This window comes from Ooceraea biroi, chromosome 3 (genome assembly GCF_003672135.1).
Source record: "Ooceraea biroi isolate clonal line C1 chromosome 3, Obir_v5.4, whole genome shotgun sequence".
Taxonomy (NCBI): Eukaryota; Metazoa; Arthropoda; class Insecta; order Hymenoptera; family Formicidae; genus Ooceraea; species Ooceraea biroi.
Genome location: NC_039508.1, coordinates 10,207,692 through 10,229,154, shown reverse-complemented (window position 1 = coordinate 10,229,154; position 21,463 = coordinate 10,207,692). Strand labels below are relative to the sequence as shown.

At 43.6% G+C, this 21,463-nt stretch overlaps 1 protein-coding gene and 1 long non-coding RNA gene across 21 annotated transcripts in view; one reads left to right on the top strand and one right to left on the bottom strand.

Moving 5' to 3' along the window:
* LOC105276872 overlaps nt 1–21,463 on the top strand; it is a 30,231-nt gene that overhangs the window by 322 nt on the left and 8,446 nt on the right. The window contains exon 2 of the long non-coding RNA XR_002193103.2: nt 18,112–18,732. This is a non-coding gene — a long non-coding RNA (uncharacterized LOC105276872). The remainder of the gene's footprint in view (nt 1–18,111; nt 18,733–21,463) is intronic.
* The window catches only part of LOC105276874 (protein tipE), a 42,340-nt gene continuing 21,103 nt past the window's right edge, over nt 227–21,463 (bottom strand). The window contains exons 3-7 of one of the 20 annotated variants that reach the window (XM_026968561.1): nt 4,241–18,697; nt 3,726–3,846; nt 2,714–3,589; nt 2,318–2,390; nt 227–1,910 (exon numbers count right to left, since the gene is read on the bottom strand). In XM_026968561.1, the coding sequence (XP_026824362.1) occupies nt 18,613–18,697 (85 nt within the window). In that variant the 3' untranslated portion in view covers nt 227–1,910; nt 2,318–2,390; nt 2,714–3,589; nt 3,726–3,846; nt 4,241–18,612. Of the gene's footprint in view, nt 3,590–3,715; nt 3,847–4,224; nt 18,698–21,463 lie in introns of all 20 variants that reach the window. The other 19 variants (XM_026968563.1, XM_026968560.1, XM_026968552.1 and 16 more) reach the window with 19 other exon arrangements.

Genomic DNA, 21,463 nt, shown 5'->3' with positions numbered 1-21,463 from the left:
AAAATTTACATAAAAATAGATGTTTGCGTTATAAGAGAAAAGAGAACGAGAGATCTGATATCTTGATAATCTCTTTCCTGACATCACGTAGTCTAATTTTTTGCACATTAAACGATCATTAAACGATTCTGTTGAAATAGAACGTCTCCCTTGACACGCACGTTCAATAATTACTTTAGCATTATAAAAAACGTGCGGTGAAATTACAAATGTTACAATTTATTTCTTTTAGATAAATAAAATATGTATATATAGAGAGATTAAGTATATTTTATCTCTATAAATATCTTACATGTACGCTTAAGTAAATTAAAATTTTTTATTATTATTTTATCATTATTTTATTATAATTGGCGAGATCAGTCATAAACAGAAAAATAACTTAATTATATTATTGAATAGATGATGGAATTTGCGAATAAATTGAGAAACAATGCGTCAGAATTTATATCGTTTTATAGTTACGCAAACATATAAATCCAACAGTGCAATTTCAGTATCACATTATACATATACATTATATACTTTAAAGAGACTGCAGAAGCGTGCAGAACTCTTCGACCTATAAATTTGTCCTTACGATTGAATGATGCAGTACACTGCATTCGAACAACTAATTACATCCACGAAACGATCGGCGCGTTCATTTTAAATCAATTAAAAAGCGCATTGCAACTGTGGTGCCGTTGTGAAATCGGAGATGTAATTTCGATGGAAGCGAAATCGGCGAGCGACCACCCCCGTGATGAATGATTCAGAAGCGCCGGGGTGCGATGCACGTCCGTTGCCGACTCTCAATGCATGGCGATTTTTCTCTCTTCGTTTCCCGTTGATTGCTTTTCCGTTTATATAGGTAGCGACTGCCCGTCCCAGTTCTCTCTCTCGTCTCTCTCGTCTCTCTCTCTCTCCCTCGCTGTCTCGTGTGTCACTTGTAAGAAACGACGAAACGTCGAAGCTTCTTTTCTCGGAACGGGATCCGTTCTCCGTCATCCCGACTGCGATCTATGTGACGACGACATCCTCCCTGCGGCCGCAGATAGAAATAGGGGATAGAAATATCGTCGTGCCATTCAGCGACGCAATAACGCGAGCCACGTGGACGTTCGCATTTACTGATGCGAACACATATACAGAATAAATGATTTAAAGTCGTCGAATCAGTGACCTGTATTTTACATATGTCCTACGGCGCGATTAAATCGCGTGGATATGACCCGCATGCCGTAAAATGACATCGCGGCCGTCCGAACAATTGCATACGCCGATATAACGTCGCACTCGTTTAGCATAAATAATGAGGCGGAAGGAAGCGATAAAGCGGTCCATCCTGTAACAATAGCAATTTGCGGGATAAGAAAAAGTGTATACGATCCAATTTTAGCATTTTACGACCGCAGCTCGCGTTCAGCGAGATGTAATTACAGGAGTTGCTGCTGTAAGAAGAGGGTAACTCGTAATATTAGAACTAGCTTGAACATTACTTGTGTACCGCAAGTGCGTTGCTGCGGCAAGCGCAGAGTTAGCGTAATATTTCACGGAACGCTTGACCCCATTTTCCAAGTCGTCCAGATTCTACTTGATTCTATATCTATGTTATTGTATTTGATGACTTCTCATCGATATTTGATATTTGATGTGATCGGTCTCAGGAAAATTTCATCCCGGCAGGTATATCTGGAAACTTTCTGCTTTAATGCAAATAATTTTATATTATATACATAATTCGCATGCCCAATTCGTGTATCAGGTGCAACAATGATAAAATCTTATCACATTGCATTTCCTAAATTTGCCACAACATCGCTTGTTCTGGAATAAATATATTTTCTGACAACCGATGACTTAATGCGCTCTGTACTAGCTTTAAGTGGAATTTCCGGAGTTATGATACGGCAAACCTTCCGATGGATCTTAAATGAAATTATATTCGTTGGCTTAACTTGGTTAAATATTCAAAGATTTATTTTATCTGCCGACTGGGGGATCAAGAACGGAGTTGCCGAGTTAAACCGAAAGCTATGGTGCACACCTGGCATGGCCTACTTTGCTTCTCTCGCAAAGTTTACATGAACTGCTTGAAAGGTCTTTATGATTGATAGTGAAAAGATGACGTATATATAGAAGGATAACGCGAACGACGACAAATTTCGTATTGATCGGTAGATTTGGATATTTCGGATCTGGTAAGTCTGATAGTAATAATAAATTCGGTAAATTTCTGAATGAAAGCGAGAAAAGAAAAAGGACGAGAAAAACAGCAAAGTGACAGAAAAAAAGGAAAGGTAATCACGTATAAAGTTACACGGTGTTGTCTTACCAAATACAGCATTTAACATTCTGTTGATGTTAAATCAGTTATGTACGATGTTCCATCCAGGCTATTGTAACAGCTTTAAACGTAAACGAGAAGTAAATTTGAATCGCAAACGCACGGTTATTCTTAATTGCATAGAATAAATGGAAAATGGACTTTTTGTGTCTCTCTCTCTCTTTAAAAGCCCAAAGAAAAGTATTCTAGGAATTAATTACTGTGCAACCATATAAATCATTTCCCTTTCTTTGTCTTGGAAAATAAAACTTTTCTATGGAAATGTGCCCAGTGTAATTCTTGTTACACTGTTCAAGTAAGATACAAAAGCGGTACTCGGCAACCACCTCTATACTTTTATTTATTCTACGCAATTAACAATTATTCCGTATTATATAAAATTACATCATCACATTGAGAGACATTGAGAGCGGATGTGCGCTCTCTTTCTCTCTCTCCGAGCAATGGTACTTCTGGTTTGCTTTGTCAGCAAATTCCGTCAACGTCGCATAAAGGAACGGTCGAGTGTCCTCCGACTATACTAGTGGATGGCGAGGGGTTGTTCGATATGCGTCTTTGTCCCGCGCCCTCACTCGTGACAAATTATCTCGTCCGAGGACTTTTCCGTGCCAGTTACGTTGGTAATGTGCACATCGTGCTGCAGTTTCCGAGTCGCGAGCATGTCTGAAACGGATTCTGCCTTCTGTGTGTGCGTCGTTAAATCTTCCATGAGTCTAAATATCCTTATATCCTTATATTCGTAGCATAAAGGATTTCTTTATGCATTTCCATTTGTTCTCGGTTTTCGGTTGAGAGCCCGCCGTATATACTCCAAAATAACTTTTTCTGAGATCAGATGTGTTCGCCTCATTAATATGCAACGAGAACGTTTGTGCTCCAAGATAGCTTTTCATAATATTTGATGCGGATGATAATCGTCTGGTATATCTGAGCGGGGAAAAATCTCGTATTTCAATTTACTTCACAGCGTAGTGGCATAGCGATGTATAGAGAGTTCTTCGCGTGTAATTCCGAGCTTTATGAGGTATTCGATAAAAATCTTAATCGTGTAATTCGGCGTAGCTCCTCTGCGTGAGCTCGCTCCGAGTATCGATTTCTCATTTACCGCCTTTTACACAGGTATTCTATATAAATGTGTTTTATTATCTACGAAAAATGCGCTGTGCATCGTAATCGAATTTTGCAGTCCGGAACATTGCAATCACCGGCAAGTACAGTATTGAGGACAGCGTAACTTTGCTCGTTCCAATTGAAAGTTGGCTAAAAAAGCCAATTATAGATATATATATATATATATATATCGCAATAATTTCTGGTGTATTAATTAGAAAAATATTTTTCGAATAAATATGATTTGCCGAAACTCTTCAATTTCGATCAACTCACGTAAACTCACGTTTCTCGAGTGTTTCGCCGTTTTTCTTGCATCCTCGAGGCACTGGAAAACTCCCTTCCGTTTTCTCCTATACAATCGATCACGTAAAATACGCCCGATTGAACAGTATTCAGGATAGAAGCTGCAGACAGAAGAGCATCGTTGTTTACAGCACCATAACAATACGAAGTCACTGTCAGCGACTCGGTCAGGTAAAAGAAAGGCTGGCATAAACAAGATTGACATTTTCCGATTCTTCTAGCAGAGTGTGACAAAGTAAATTTATTGCTCATTTCATGCAGGAGGACTTTTGTGACACAAGATCCCCTGATCCAGCAAAATAAAAAGATAATTTCCGTTCGAGCGATCGACTAATCAAGATAATGACTCGAATGAAATAATTTTCCCTATATCAGCCATAGCGCAGAGCATGTGTCGCCTTCGGGCGAGCGAAATTTATCGCAGTAGATAGCAGCGAATGCGATAAACGGCTCGATTTCCTGCAAATCGATTCACTTACCGTACGGCTGGCATACCTGAACGAAGTGGCACAGCGTGCTTCAAAAGCCGCTTCTTCTCCAGCCGTTATTATTCCCGTAGCGGAGGAGAGGGTGGCCGCGCGTGTCGCTGCGTGATTTATGCAGCAGACACGTTGAATCCAGTTTATGCAAATATTATTACAGCTGAATTGGTTTGGCAGCAAGCCCGATCGCGCGCACAACGTCCGCTGGGATGCCTTTGACGTCGCCAACGTCGACTCTCCCCAGGGAGGGATCCATCCGTGTTCCCGAATTTCGACCTGGACGATTGCTAGGTGTCTCGGAAAATAATTAGGCCGAACACATTTGGCATGCGTCCATCGCAACAGATTCACTAAACGCCCGAGATTAAATATGGATATAAAGCACTGGCAATTAGGGAATCCGTACGCTGATTTATGGACTCTACGCTCCTCGCGTGTAACGCGTATAATTGTGATTAATGTGTGTGCTGCGTAATCACCAATCTTCTATAGAAAATAAGAAAACCGCGTGCAAAGAGCTCTGTCGCTCTGGAAAATGGAAATGATAACGTTGGTGCGACAATTATTCTGATTTAATAGCCGTAAATGTGATTAACGCGTCCCAGTGCATTACCATGCATTAATCAAGGCACTCGAACGAGCGCGCACCGGGAAAAAATTCCGATGCATAATCGCTCTCGATACAATCGCCGTCATGTAACCGGATCAAAAACTCACCGTGACAAGGAAGAAGAATAGTGAAAAGCGGTGGGATCCGGGACGCGGAAAATCACTTTGCCGAGAGAGATTATCGGTTGGCAGTTCCGAGATAAAACGTTAAAGGTCTGCGGGACGACCGCCCCGTTTTGTAAAAATTTGTGACATCGTTCTCGATCCATGGCGAATATTAAATTACGGAATTCCATCCAATATTTCCAACACCGAATTTGCTCTAGGATAAAATACGGAAAATTATACGTGCATAAAAGAGATTCGCGATATCCGTGCACGATTTTTCGGAGTAACATGTAACAACTGAAATTCTATAATAATTATCTGAACGTAAATAATGTCAAATACCTTAGACGTGTATTTTTTTTATTATGAAGCATTAACGACTTTAGAATATGCGATATTATAAATGTTAATATAAATATATTAGAAATGTTAATTTGATAAACTGCTTCATCACGAGCATATCAGTTTCGTATGATATTAATGTCCATAATTTCTAGAACGTGCATCGCACGACTCCATGAACCAAAATTCTCATAGTGATATTGATTGGCAGACTTGTGCATACGAGGAAACCGTCGATCATGATCTGCTGAATGAAACGGTGAAACATCAAATTTGCTTTATGTACGTGCAATATCGTGCTTCAGTCAATAGTTGAGTCAACAAGACACCGATTCAAAGCCCGGGCGAAATAGCTCACGTTCCGCGTTATGCGTTTGCTCCACATTTATGTATGGTATATCTTTTGCTATAATAATGCGTAGCAAAAGCGATGCCGAACGACCAGCTGATACTCCGTTATTCAATAAGTACCAAATAAAAGAAGACGTAACGGTGACGGCACGATGAAAATTCAGGTCTGTTTTGCATCTAAGCGCGCTGCGTTTTTTTCAATTTTCGCAGTCGGAAATCGATAATTCATGCACGGTCGATTGGTCGCTTCTAGGTGCCTTCCTGAAAAAGTGGAGCACACGACGTCGCGAGCTGCGCGACAGTACGGAATCTAAAATCGATATTTGGCACCCCCCGCGTTTACGAATGACAATCTTCGCGTCGATTTCGCGTAAGCACCACTTCGGGGAGGCAAACAAAGAGTTCCGAGAGAGACACCGATGATGCGCGCGGGGGTTGTATGATTTCCGCTACCCTTGGCTTCCTTCCGCCGCGAATAATTTCAGCGTCGTTCACCGAAACGCGCGTACACATTATAATTTCAGATGTGAACGTGGTGCAAAAAAAATTGATGAACCACTTTATTTTCCCGGATTGTAGAAATAATGGGACGGGTGAGGTGATTTTGCCTGGCTTCTCCATCTACTCATCTCAGAAAATATCGTCACGCTGTTTTTTTAATACTGACAAATGGCAAATAAGAAAACGAACAAAACGCGCACGGCCTCGCGCCTAGACAAACTCCCGCGTTTTCACGCGAACGCATCGGACCACAGGAATCGGCACGTTATGTCTGACGATATGTAGGTCAACGGCTGTATAATTTGCGGTGCAGTTGCATGATTAAGTGAATAGTAGATCAGCTAGCCTCGGGAAGGGAGAAGGAGAACGAGCGCGATCGGTCCGACGAAAGGAGACAGACGCGCCGATATACATCACCTTGACTGCTTTAAAAACATGACCGACTTGAGCCATTACGTGATCGATTTATTTATACGGGGTGCAATATTTTTCCCATCGCGACGACCACGGGGATTATAATCTGGTGCGATCTACGCGCGGATTTATTGCGACGACCAGACGCCGACGACAGGGGAGGAAATCGTCGACTGCGAATAACGCGAACGGCACGCTCGCGGTTACGTGACACGTTAATGCACATACAGAGAGGCTCCCGCGTCCGGTCGGTGGGGTGCACGACACTGGGGGTGCGCAGACAGTGCAGAGCTGACGTACTTACGATACGGGGTGGTCACGCGGGGGCGTGTGACAGCGGACGATAGTTATGCACGGCGAATGCCGGCGATCCAGGTCAAAGTTATTCCCATCACGCCTGTAAACTATAAAGCGATCGGCTAATGCGAGTCCCTCTCCTTTTGTCACCCCTTTTATATCACGAATGACCTGCTTCAAAATCTCTCCGACCGATGGATGACATTAAACTTTTCGCCTCCTGTACCGTGCACCCACGCTCCACAATTTTTTATCGTCCTTGATTCCGAGCTGGGAGATACGGGAGTTGCTGGCTGGAAACGATGATGTAACGGCGGTTTGCTTTTCTTTTTTGCCTGCAGCTTTATGGAGAACGAGTTTCTGTCAAAGTAGCGTGAATGTTATTTAAAGTTATCTTGAGGAGGATTCGAGCGTTCTCTTTCTGAATTAAATATCAGTTAAGTTTAACTGATATGTGAAGACATTAAAAATGTTATTTCAACTTTATCGAAACTGTAATTTTGCATAAACACGTTGCGTTTAACACGTATTCCAGCCAACGCTTCATCGTGTCACATCCAGAAAGTGGAACGCATGTATCGTAGTGCATACAAGAAAATCGAAGAGAAGCGCCGTTTTACATAACGTGACGCAGCAGTTCGTAATAACATTTTCATGAAGAATTTATCTGCAGCACTAAAATACACTGAAGCCTAAAATATGTACTTACCGGTATGATCCAAATTATAGTGCGCGTGCACATATTGAAGCAAAGCGGCTTCGGTACTTCCAACTATCGATTAGCGTTGAAAAGTATACATACCGAGCCGAGCCGCAATATGCCTCGCGCGCGCTTCGGGATATAATGAACTTGGCAAACTTTCGATATTCCGCAGCCTCGAAAGGTCGCGGCTACTTATAGCTGAATACAAAACGCTCGCCTTCGAGAGTCCATTCAGTTCCTCAAGATCCACGAAAAAAAATGCTTTGCGGAAAGAAAATGGAGGCGACGAGGATCAATAAATTCAGGTGATCGTCAAGAAGACTATGGCGCGTTGCCATCGAGAGCACCATCCTGGAGACCGAAAGATCTTCATGCGAGAACGTTCGCCTTTGTCCTTAACTCGCGAGCCTGCTTGTCGGCTCGACAAAGGAAACTGAGGAAGAGTCGGGGGTTCTAGGTGAATCTAGGTCGCTCCTTTTTCCGCGTTCTTTTCAGACCTCTTCGGGCTGTCGATGAATCTTTTCTTCGAGCTACCTGCTCCTGCGAGCGCCGCGCGATTCCTCGAAGTCGAACACCGACCGGCTTTGCACGTTTTACGTATATGAGGATATCCATCATCCGAGCTAGCGAGATCCGCTTTCTGGATTATGGTTCTCCTCTCGTGATATCATTTTTCTCGGAATTTAAGGGATCCCGAACGAGCGCAAACGCAGCTTATTAGTCGTGTGCCTTAAGCTTAAGCTGGGAACGGGAACTGGCGTGAATTTGATTCTCCGGATGCTCCAGATGCGGGGGGATTATTCATCTTACGTTAATCGTCGTCACGTTTTTCCACAGCCAGCAACTACGAAAATCGATTTTGAATTAGCGCATCCGGAGATCAAGAGAGGAGGGAGATTAAATCGACTGAGGCTATACACCTCGAGGAAATGGTCCCTATCGCGCTTAAGCGCGAAATCTGTAATCATTATTAAGTACAATCGTTCATTAGGCGTAGACACGCGCTAATCGCGCGTATATTTAACAGACTAATTTACACGGGGATTGTTACGCTCTCGAAGTTACACGAGGGTTCATTCAAGCCTCTACCGCGCCCAGAAACTCGATAGACCGGTGGGACTTATACCGGGTCGCGCCACACCCTTGCAAATAGGCAATCGTCCGTGACGCAAGCTTCCACGATTAAGTAGGATCAAAAGCGGAAAAGGATCGCGCGATACGAGTCGATCGACGTGCCTTGCGGAAGAAAAGGATGATGCGATCAATGGCTGGGTCCGAGAACGGAATAAAAACAGCCCGATTATGGGGGATCGACCGGGATACGTTACGCCACTAACATCCGGGGCTTAAACCGGCGACGTGTATGCAATTTCAAGTGCGCTCGCTATTAACGGAACGTGAATGGAAGGAAGTCGGGGTATTCGCGGTCGACGCGGATCGAACAGTTCTTTTTTAAGCGAGCCGCGATGCTAAATTTGCGTGTTACGATATAATCGAGGGACAATTTTGCAGATTATCGGTCTCCGACGTCGCCGCCGGGAACGAAACGAAGCGAGCTGCGCGGGGGTGGAATCTAAATTTATTTTCGTGATTAATACTGAAAACGCGACATTTCGAACAGTCATTGATATTAATATGCGACAGTAATTGCGTTGTGATATTAATAAAGAGCCATTCGGCTCTTGTTAATAATATATTATAATAAATACATTGACGTAACGGCAACGGGACAAGATAGTTCGATAAGCGTGGTCGTAAAGCGATCGCTGAAGAAGTAACAGTCGCAACGAAACTTGAACACGTGATCTCTCTGCGGTTCATGATACTCCTGGGATTCGCACACAGAATGGAGAACTGTGCGGAATCTGCAGCGATGCTTTCGCGAAACTCAGTCATTTCCCGGGAAATTGGGGTGATACGTGCAGATTTACCGTTTACGTGCTGTACATGATGCGGCGGCAAGTCCGGGAGGACTGGCAAGGAACACGGAAAAGATAAGGCCGCACATATGTGGCTGTCGCCATGAATAGAGATTAGTGCTGTAGTAGCCGTAAACAAGCTAGTTTCGTGCATTAAACAGGCTGTTGAAAAGTAAATTCCGGTGATATTCTTCTATTAGCAGGTAAACTTTTCAGCTCGCAGTACGAGACCGTACTTATCGTAGTTCCTTGCGCGTGTGGTTCTTAATTAAATAATTTTTTCTCTTATCGTTTCATGCATCGGGACGTTGTACGAGGTGGTACAAAAAGGATAGAAGTTATTTGCTCGAAAGTGACCGCTGTTGCTCAGTGAGCTGTTGCGAGATAATGAAATTACTTCCTGGCAGAGAAGTTACATTTGATTAGTTTTTATATAGTTTTTCTCTCGTCCCTATATCCAGAGCGGAAGAACAATTTGAAATCAAAATAAAACGAATTTCGAGCTAAAGGTCAGTTCAGGCACCATACCGCACCCTGGGGCTTCGTGTTGCCGTCGTAGAACCCCGAAGGCGCATTACTGCATTTCTTGAGAAACTTGTTCAGCAGTTACGAACCTGCTGTTACGTATCGGAAATTTTCCGACAACTATGACGTAAGAAGACGGAAGACGTGTGGAATGTCGGGCAGGAAACAAACGTTCCCAGGAAGAGAGAGAGAGTGAGAAACAGGTAGCTCTTTTATAAAACCTCATATATATCACTTTTATTATTATTCTAGATATATGTTTTGCTGCTTTTACAAAATCAGGAATCTTATACATCGCACGTGTATAATGTTTCTCGTTGCGGCGAGTAACAATCCGTCGACGATTTTTGAAGCTTCTTCAACAGGGAAAACGCGCGATTGACTATGCGGCAGTTTGCACGGCGACGACGACGAAGTCACGCAAACATTTCACTCTCGATCAAGTCCCTCTTTAATAATAGTTTTTCTCTACGAGCAATCGTTCCGTAATTTGAAACACGATGTCCGGCAGTTTAGCGACAACTTTGACATTTAACACGTTTAACATTAAAGATGGAGATTTTAGAGTTTAAATGAGATCTTAAACGAGAAACGTTGTGGAAGAACGATTCGATGCACCTTCAGAAAAAGATTTCCAAGAAAGAATAGAGTTTTTCTCGTGACATGAACTATGGGATATTACGAAGGTGAAACGGAACGAAAAACGGGTGAAAATGAAAATAAAAGTCTGGTAGATTGACAAGTTCTGCCAATGAAATGTGTATTTCTGATGTGATCGCAGAGCAGGTGTCCCAAAGATAGGCGAAGATTTTTCGTCGGCGCAGAATGTGCCGGTGACACCTGTCCAATCTCGCTATCTGCGGGCGAGATTTTCAGGAAAGTTTCAGAGAGAGGAAATGATATCTCGCCGAATGCGGATGATCGATGTGAGGCGGGTCGCCAGGAACATACATCGCTGGTTATTGAACCATCTAACCACGTTGTACACTACCGCTCGGACAAACACATCGACACGGACCGACAGGAAACAATATCGCGCTCTGAAAACATTAATACCGAATATTACGTTTCATTCAAGCGGCAAACGAGCGTAAAGTATTTTTATCGGTAGCTCTACAAGTTATGACGATAATTTGCGAGTCATCGAGAAAATTCGTATTTACGCTGGCTTCATCATTTATACACTTGCATATCTGCATGTAATTCGCTATCTTCCAATATCTCGTCTCTCCACCGAGATTTTTCATAATATTTTTATGATATTTTCATCAAGCAGATAAAAGCAAGCTAATTAATAAAATTTGTTGCGGTGGAAAGAAAAAAATTCTATTGATTTTATCTGGGGTAATTCCATTACCCTCGTGACCGACTTAGACCGTTATTAATGCACTGATGACGTGACTTGCTGTCGATTTGAAAAATTAGGGATTCTCGGTTACCGCGCGTGGACAATCCAAAGCGAGAGAGAAGCAGAGAAGGCTGAATATTGAAAACTCTCGACAAGAGGTGATTCGCGAGGCTTAATGACAAAGCAGGGGAGTCTTATCGTTTCCGAGATTGTTCGTTCTCGTCGGAGTTGCCTCTGACTTCTATAATCTGGGTTAGTCTACAATTAAGGTCAGGCCGACAAGGGGAGATGCGCGACGGGAGGAGACGGTAGAACAGATTGCATTCGCGAAGGGCGTCATGCATTCAACCTGAAGGGGTGATTCGCACCTCAAGTCGATCTCGAAACTTGGACGCGAAACTTGCCAGACATCTGCCATTAATATGCATGCGTTTCATTAGGGATAACTAATTGCTTTTTCATCTGTTCCATCACCATCCATCGTAGAGCTCTGCGCCAACTATTCGGAATAGGGACAAATTTATTTGTGACTCTAATTCCACTTGGACTTGAGAAATTTCACAAATTCTCTCGCTTCTCTATCTCAATATGCGAAGGAAATGTAAATTTCTATCTTCGTATCGTGGAATGCATTCCATTATATTCTTGTTAACGGATTCGGACGGCATCACGTTTCTGCTTCGTCGATCGCCACGTGACAACCACCAAGTGGCACGTCGACCGGATTGCTACCGCGCACGTATGCGAACACGCACCTTACAAACGGTCTCGGTAGAAATGTCGATTTCAAATTCGATTTCCCGACGTAGCCTACGCATGTACGTATAATAATAAAGTATCTCACAATCGGTTAAACTCAACAGTACTATGATTAGTAGAAACGACCCTCTGCGATTTAGACCAGCTAAATGCCAACATCGGGCGGCTATTTAACGTCCTTAATTAAATCACGAGTGATACCGATACCGCGTCGTTTTCATCTACGAGCCCCATTCAACGAATGCGAGTCCTTTGATTAGCCTAAAGCTCGTCTAATTTACATTGCGCGCGCTTATTCATACGTATGTAACGCGTTCTCATATATGTGTGATGTGTATGTGTGATGTATGCGCGCGCGCGCGCGCGTGTGTATATATATGTGTGTCCTGTGACTGTGTGTGCTCGCAAGTGTGTACCATTAGTGTTAATTCGAAGCGCTACTAATTACAATTATAATTTATTAGCTCCGTATATTTTCTTGCTCCTACACCACGTGGCTTCTTGTCCCGTACTACGAAAGAGGCCCATCGATCGTGCCAGACGAAACGATCCATTGATCGTCAATGATTGCCTCGATCACGCGATACAACGTCGCCGGCTCCCTGGGCCCGATCTAATCTCTCGTGCGCGACGTCGGGACGCGAGCATCGCGTGTCCACGTGTACGAGAAAAGAAGTATACGCTATGATAGCCTCCACCAGAGGCAACCTTGAAGACCATCCAGGTCGCCCGAGTCAACGTACAAAATCCTTAACGAAGTTTCGGCTCGTTTATCGTTTATCAGACATATCTAGGATAACGATCATTAATTCCTACGAGCGCTGTGTCTCGCCGTTCTGTCGCGCTCGTTAGACTTTTATCATCATTATTATTATTATTATTATTAGAGTTGTTCTTTTTGGTTCATTAAGCTCGTGACCTTATTAATGCGGCCTTCCTCGTAAAGCTTGGTCACAGCTATCCTCCGGCATTAATATGCAGGTTGTCTCGGGAAAACTGCCGATCGAGCATGCACCATAACGATAAACGTGCCCTTGTACGATCCACAGGCCGGCGTTCATTAAATGCAAGGCACAGGCTTGCTCGTTCTGCACAAGTTTGCGGATACCGCGCGGCTTTTTCTTTTTTTTTTTCTTTTCCGGAGACGACCGGCATAGCATAGGAAAATTGCCGATTCAATGCTCGATTCAAGGTTCCGCGCTTAACGTCTACGTTTTAATCGTCATCGGCGATCCGCGGCTCGATTTGATTAAGGGTCTTTGATTGGCCGGTGCCGGTGTGTCTTTTGATTAAAGTTTTGCAAGCCTGGCAGTGCCCATATAATTAATAAGACGCGCACCATCGGAGGCACGCGCCGAGAGATCGCCAGCACTCGATCCCCCGTACGTCCGTTTCCGTTCGTTCTACCGATTTCCGGGTAGGCTATCGGTTAATCAAGCAAACAAGCGCGCCTCCGTCGTCACTTTACCGAGTGTGACTAGGATCTACCTATGTTATTTGTAAGCTAGAGTGTTCTCTTCTTTTTACGGAGCACGCGTGTTGAGGGAGAGAGAAAGAGAGAGAGAGAGATCTTTTGTTTTGAGTTAGATTCTCGTTAGTCGTTTTGGGTGCAAGAAACTTCGTGTATATAACTCGACTCCATGGAAATTCGGCCGAAATCTGCATGTGTCTATCAATCACACGACGCGCGTATTTTTTATCTCGCGGCCTATAAAATGCCAATAAATTTTTTATTCGGCTGCGCAGTTGTGTACCGCGTTTTAGAAGAAAAGAGAAAAAGCGCACTTCGATCGTGCACACGTATCAGTGGCCGAGATGCGTCTCTTTGCATTGATGCATCGTCGCGTCGCGGTTCGATGAATGCAACAGATGGCACCGATTAAGAAACGATCGATTACCGCTTTTTTTTCCTCTTTTTTTATCGCTTCTCTGTTTCCTGGTTTTGTCACGACCGTTTGTTTATCGTGACGATTTATTTTTGTATTGGCGCGCTTTCTGCAACGCCGCCGTCAAGATGCACTTTCGTGCGATATTACATCAGAGTTGCGCGTTACCAGACGTCGTTGACACAATGCTATGTGAAAATGGTCTTTTGCAACAGGACGAACGTGTGTGCACGTCCCTTTACTCCTCGTTAATTGATTTTTCTCTCTCACTCACTCTCTTTCTCTCTTTCTCTCTCTCTCTCTCTCCCTCGCGCGACACAAACATCCGATTGCCCCAGATTCTCGTTCAAGATACGTGATTCATGAAAACGAGCCATCTGGAGCAAGCTCGCAATGCTCTCGGCATCTGCGATCAGATATCTCGGAAGAGTCGCGACTGCGAAATAACATTATCGAAGCGCGGCGTGTCGGGGCAACGCTTTAGAATTAAGGCGCAGCCTTGTCGCTTTGTGGTTGATAAATAATTGAGTGCGATTAATAATTGAGCTACCGAGAACGAACTTACGTGACCTGTAAATCAATAAGAAATGTAATTTTTACGGATGCCTGTGTGTGTTTTCTCATGCATATGTATCTTGATGTGTGTCCTCCCCCCTTTTTTGTAAGAATACGAAAAAAAGAATGCTGCAATAAAGTATATAAATCATGATCCACTCGAGGATTATCAGAGAAAGGCAGAAGAGGGAAACGAATTGGGCCTTACGGATCCTTGGGAACTCTGAAACGCTCGCGAGTTTTTAATTTTGATGCTTTCAGGGCAAACGTTATCAGGTATGCAACGACAATGTAATGCAGTGTTCGGGCTTCCGGCTTCGCATAATTTCAGCGTACAGGCTGCATGCCTGCCGACAACTTGTGTCATAAATTTTGCATTTCGCCGATAATTAAGCGCAGCTACCACGTGACTCTCGACTAAAAGTTTCAGATTTGCGAGTTTGGCAGCGGTGCCTGAGATGCATGTAGAAAAAAATTGAGATATATATACATGTAATAAATCACGTGAAATTGCCTTTGTCAGTATTTCTTTCCAATCGATCACTTACATAAATTACTTGGTTGAAATAAATCATAAAGTACTAATAAACGTGGTAGCGTAATTCCAGTCGTTTCTATGAAATGAAGCAATTTGTATTGAAATTTATATCGTAATCAAAAGCGCGTGCCATTATACCGCACAACTAACCATCCAACCGAAACACGAAGCTTACAAAACTATTTTTCTCGTTGGCTTAGTGAGCTCGAATTGCACGTGTGACGATGTGTGCGAATGTATCTGTGCAAATTCCAAGGGAACTCGACACCCAAATCGGTTGCATGCCTCGGCGAGTTTCAGTGGCTCCAAAAACTGTTTGCCTCGTAAGCAGAAAGAAGCACGCGAGACCTCCATGAAACTCCACGTATACCTATACGTATAACCAGTAGTAGGGAGAAAAAAAGAGCGGAAATCGGTGCGGTACGACGGAGCATGAACGTTTGATTATCGCTGCGAAATGTTTCCGAAACGCTCGTTGCTTATCGCGCATGTAAAACCTCGTTATCGGCGTCCAGATTTTGCATCGTCCACCCATGAATTGTTTCGGGATTGAAAATTTTGTTTTCCCGAGAGACAGGGCGCGCAACAGTTTATTAATCGTCGCATAATTTAAACATGCGGATTCCGAAATAATTAAATTTGATATTGCGGCTTCGTCCCCAGAGATGCTTGACCATTTGTCAGGGAAGCGTTGCATCTTGCTACGTTATTGTTTTTACGATCTGTACAAACGGATCATGGTCAAAGTCGGGAAGAATACTGGTTCGCAAATAATAAATGCGATCCGCTTAGCTTGGTTACCACTTCAAGTCAAGCCGATGAGAGTATACATATTTTATTACGAAACGAATGCGTTTTCCGGATGGAGCGTGTACAAGTAATACGTAACTCGGCGTGGGGTGCATCTGCTACCCTTGGTACATTAATTGCTGTCGACATGACGCGGGATGCGCGCTGATTCCATTAGACGAATCCACGTACAAATGAACCGCTTTTAGTAAAATGTGCTATTAAATAGACGCTGAGTTCAACGGTGCTGTTCAAGAAATTAATGTCTTTTATCAAGAGCCAATTTCACCGTGGAGAACAAGTGGAGTTTCATATCTGCGCGAAAGTTGCACGGAAACTTGGACTGCCGTCCTCCTCCTGCTTTTCTGAAATGGCAGACGCGAAAATGCCATTTGCCACGGTATTTGATAAGCAATCAGAATCTCGTTATTTTATTGACATATTCAACCGTGTAATGCCTCCGCGTAGCGATTATCATCTCGCGATCCTCTGGCGTTGTTCGTAACTTGTCGGCCGTGTCGCGCTTGTTTTATTAACGCTACCCCCGCGGTAATTTACATGTAAATTGAGAGCACGGGACTCTCGGGGAAGTTTTTAATCTCTTGTGAAAAATGCAGTTACCGTGCAATTTCTTTGACGCGCGGGATATCAACGGGACGCTTTTTGCACGGTTTAAGGTCAAAATGTACGGGGGATGTAAAAACTCCCGCGTGCATTTACCCACTCGCGAGGGGAGCAGGGGAGAAACGACATTTCGACGCCGCTGCAAAATGCGTTATCGATTCCTGCTGCAATCTGACGTTCGATCGAACGAAGTCCATTTTCCAGAACAAAAAAGGCGCGTCCGCGAGACATCCACGATCAGGATTATCGGATCCCCGGCCGGATCTCTGAAGATTTAATATTACGCTATAATGGAACGAGCCCGAGTAAACCGACGTCTCCGAATCTATCCGTACGAGACACCGGCTGATTTCTTATTTCGCGACTGTGCCTTTCCAGGTCGACATATCAGGGAAAACAGGAACAACGAGAATAGCCCGGCAACTCCTCGAGAACTCGAGTCTTCTTTTCTTCCCTCTCTTTCTTTCTCTCCCTCAATCTCTTTTACTCTGCCTTCTCATTTCGGCGTTTTCTCAAGAATAACGACTTTCCAGAGGCAGGAAAATAAATTGGCTGTCGCCAGGCCTACAGTCGTCCGATCGATTTCGCAGATAGATTTTAGATACGTCCATTTATTTGCGAGTCGTCCGAGATTTTCCACGAGACTTGGCTCTCACGTGCGAAAAGAAATTTGCACAATAGAAGTATCGAGCTCGTCGAAAGAAGCCGAGATGTCTGCTTGCTAAGAAGATTGAATGATGCAACCGACTGAAAGAAATTATTGGAAATGTATAACGAATATACGTAAAGGATGTTGTGTCGATGGCTGAAGAAATTTGGAAGGATTCCACATGATCCCCGGCTAATTTTGCGGACGTAGACTTTCCCGACCACGTGCGGAACCAATTGGGACGCATTCACCTCGGTCAAACGTGGGTGGAAATTTTCAATAAACGTGCACGTGCGGCGGATTGATACAATCAGGGAATACCACGCTTATGTTTATTTCAAAAATTCGATATGCGACGGGGGCATAATTTTATTTGCGACAACAAACAGATTTTTGTGTATCGGAAATATTTCGATGCCATTATACGTTTTATCATACGTTTTATCGTTTGGTAATTTTCGTTGCTGTTCACAGCCGGACAGACTCGCAAATATTGATCATCGCATTTGAATTCTCCATATAACAGCGACGATTCAAAGCTTGCAGTCGTATCGTCAAATGAAATTAATTAGCGCGCGCGTAGGCCAATAGATGCTTACGATATTGCAGCAAATAATGGCCATAGAATATTTCGCATGTTTCTCCCTTTTGATCCTAAATTAGCTGTCGATTATTTATTTCATATTTCATCTCGTAATGTAACGCTCGTCCTTTGTCCATCGAGCTTTGTCCATGGTAAACATTGTTTTTTTCGTTACAGTCGTAGCCATTACATTGGAATCACTCGTTGCATTCAAAACAACAGTAAAATCCAATTTCACGTGTCTTCTTGGAGAACGAAAGAAAAAATAATCCAATTCGCGTCTTCTATTCTTTCGAGCGCTTGTGAGAGAGCGTAGATACAATACGAATACCATTTTACACCCTGTCATTACGCCGAAAGAATAATTGATTCATCTTTTCGCAGGTGTCGCAGTATTTCCGATCGTATATGTGCCTTACGGTCATATCAATCGCGCCGCTCAATTATCACCAGGCTCGTGATACGAGCGCTCGTAATTACTAGCTGCGAACCGCCCTTGAGCCAATTAGCTACGCAGTAGCCGTGGTAACACTGCAGTAACCGTGTAACAACCACGTGCAAGGATTCACCTCTTGGCGAGCGGTCCCGAGTCCTGGGGAGAGAGGATCGAAGGATCGTTTCCCTGTTCGTGCACCTGCTGCGTCGTGTACGTGAGTACGTGTGTGCCTGTCCGTGTGTGGGCTGTACGAATGTTCATTTGTACATGTGTGGTGGTTTGCGCTGGGTGGAGACGATCGGAATGAAGTGCTGCCGGCAAACATGCAGTGGAATTGAACGAGGGGAGATTACGGCGGTCGAAGGACGGTCGAGGGCGGAAAGAGCGAGCAGGGCCTAAAAGTCGGACTGCGACGTGGCCAGGGCACTCTCGGCCGTCTCCTCGCGTCGTCATAAGGGCCTCGTCACCTCGCCGCATTCGCCGCAATACGTCGGGTGTCCACGACGATCCACGCGGTTGCTGATCGAGTGGTCGCTGCAACAGAGAAAGCGAACGGGGTGATTAGCGAGGTGATTATCACAAGGGGAGGCTTCGCGTAAAATTCGATCGATGAAAACTCGCTGATAAGATAAAGTATAATTATTGAATCGGACAATTCAAGCGACACGGTGAAAGGAAACGAGTTTAAGAGAGATCTAATTTAAAAAAAGTTTTGCCCCGCGAGAACGATTTTTTATTTCTCGCTTGAGATAACATAGCTCTCGAAATCGCGAAAAAAGCGCGCAGCTAATAAAACGATAGGCAACGACGAAATACCTGCGGCACAGAGTCCTCGATTGCGCAACGGTTAGCTCGCTGTTTTAACGAGCGAATAATCGAGCCGTTGCGGCAGAACGTTCCCGCCTGCCGTTTACACAGCGACGGCGTGCTTTCGCGATGCGAGAGAAATTCTTTTATTCCGCCAGAGTGAAAGCGCGCTTCGATCAATTTGGAAGCGCGCATCGAGAAAACCAGCTAATTGGAACGAAATGAGGTCTGTATTATCACTTGCATACGTAGCGGAAAGGCTGCAGCGAGAAGTCGGAGAATAAAAGCGACTTTCTGATATATCTCGGTCTTATGTCAGAAATTTATTGGATCTTTGTTGGGAATCAGAATGCGATCTGCAGCGTAGGTAGTACTGGTGCATTCTCAATCCCTTTGACCTTTTTTTCTTTTTGATACGTTCTATCGCCGCTGCCGGTCTACTCGGACCTTCAGAAACTGCTTCAACCTAAATTCCGCGGATTGCCACTTCCGATTAAAGCAAAGAATGGAGGATAGCCAAACCTTGGTTACAAAAGGCTCCATTGTTAGAGCGAGGGCCGTCGACGCTCGTGCACCAACTGTCGAGTTGAGGCTTAAGAATATTGCATATTCATGCGGGCTTTTCTTGCGATGGAATGGCATGATCGTTATAAAAAAATATGTACAGAATATCTAGAACTAAACGAACAACGTGGTAGAGCGTACTCCTCCATTAATTTCGAACCGACTTTATCATAGATAGATTCCGCAAACATTGATAATCTTTCTATCGTGAACGTTTAAATGCAAATTTAAATTTACTCATAAAAGATATTATCTTACAATGCTGTTATTAAATTATCTGATATCAAAACTTAGAGAAAATTCATAAAGAAGAAATATTCTCGAAACGAAACGATGTTTAATCAAACTTTCGTCAAGAAATAGTTTACCAGAGATTTACAAAAAATATACGCTGTTGTGATTATATCATTTCAATTTTAGGTAGCATATATATATATAAAGCACAGGTATAAAACGCGACAAGCTTTCACAAGCGGAAGCGTAAAATAATTCTCGCGAAAGATTAAAACTACCTGCGGCAATATAGAGCTGACATAAAGGGTTAAAGAGAAATAACGAAGATAAGCACGTCGGGATGGCGGAAGAGTAAACCGGGTTGGAAAGGGACAGCAAATCGCCGTGGGTGATGAGAGGGTGAGAGAAAAAAAGGAATTCTGAATGCGATATCACCATGACCTACATTGTCCCGCTGAAAAAGAGCGGTGAATACTGAGTATGCTATTGTCAGGCGCAGTAGTCGTAGACCGATGGTATCAGACGGCGTCGCTCACGCAGTGGTTACTACTCAATAGTGGCCCGACAACGCTTAGGTCAGATCGCGTGCCTATCCCCCGGGTAGTGAGCAAGAATTTTTTAATTATTTACTGCCCCTTCGCGTTTTCCCGTCCACTCTGTTTGCACCACCTGCCAATTCACGTAACGATATCGTTTGCCCAACGTCACTTTTTTACGAGATTTGTCCATGCTGCACATCATGATGACGATTTCAGCATTGCAAAGCACTTGCATGGGCAGTCAAAATTGGAGGCGCGAACTGTAAAGATCTGTTTAAACGCTTGTGTGACAAATGAAACGGCAAAGTAAATTCGGAGACTCTTCCAACGAGCATCGGCAATGGGAAAACTAAAGAAATCGACAATGATAGCCAGCTACGATAGAGTAAATCGTTGTATGACGTGACTGTCATACCAGTAAGGGATCGATAACAGGTGAAGTGCTTGTTGCGTTTACGAGCGTGCAACAACGGAGATTTTGATAAGATCGTCGTAAAGTTCATCGCAAGCCTCGGCGCCTTATTAATTCAAACTTTCACTACATCCGATAAAGTTACAACTCCCCGGGCGACCAGGAGCGATTTGTGCAATTCATGTTCAAATGTGACGCGCTTCAGGCTTGAAGCTGTATTCGAAAGCCGATATGATGCTCTTTGAAACTTGCTTTTCCCTCTGGTTAATTCATTCGACTTTTTTTACGACTTTTCAGATTGACAATAATTTTGCGACCAAAATCTCCAATTTTTTCAAATTCTTTTTAACTTTTTGCGAACAAGTCCGCTTGGAATTAATACAGTTTCGTTATCTGAAGCAGCTCTCGAGTTTAATTCGCAAAAGATCTTCCACTACAATTACATAAAAAAAACTACTGGCATCTCGAAACTCTTTTAAGCTCTCTTCGCTGTGTTTACGTCGGATGGACTTTAAAAGTTGCAAGGGCAGTATACTTTTCAATTCCATGTTAAAAATTTCTTTGAAGGAAAGCGCCGGTTGGCACTAGCTGGATTGTATGTAGATGCAGTTAACTCGATTCTCTCTTTCTCTCTCTCTCTCTCTCTCTCTCTCTCTCTCTCTCTTTCTCTTTCTCTTTCTCTTTCTCCCTTTCTTGCACCCACTCATCAGCATATGCGGCACACGACCATGGCCATTACCAACG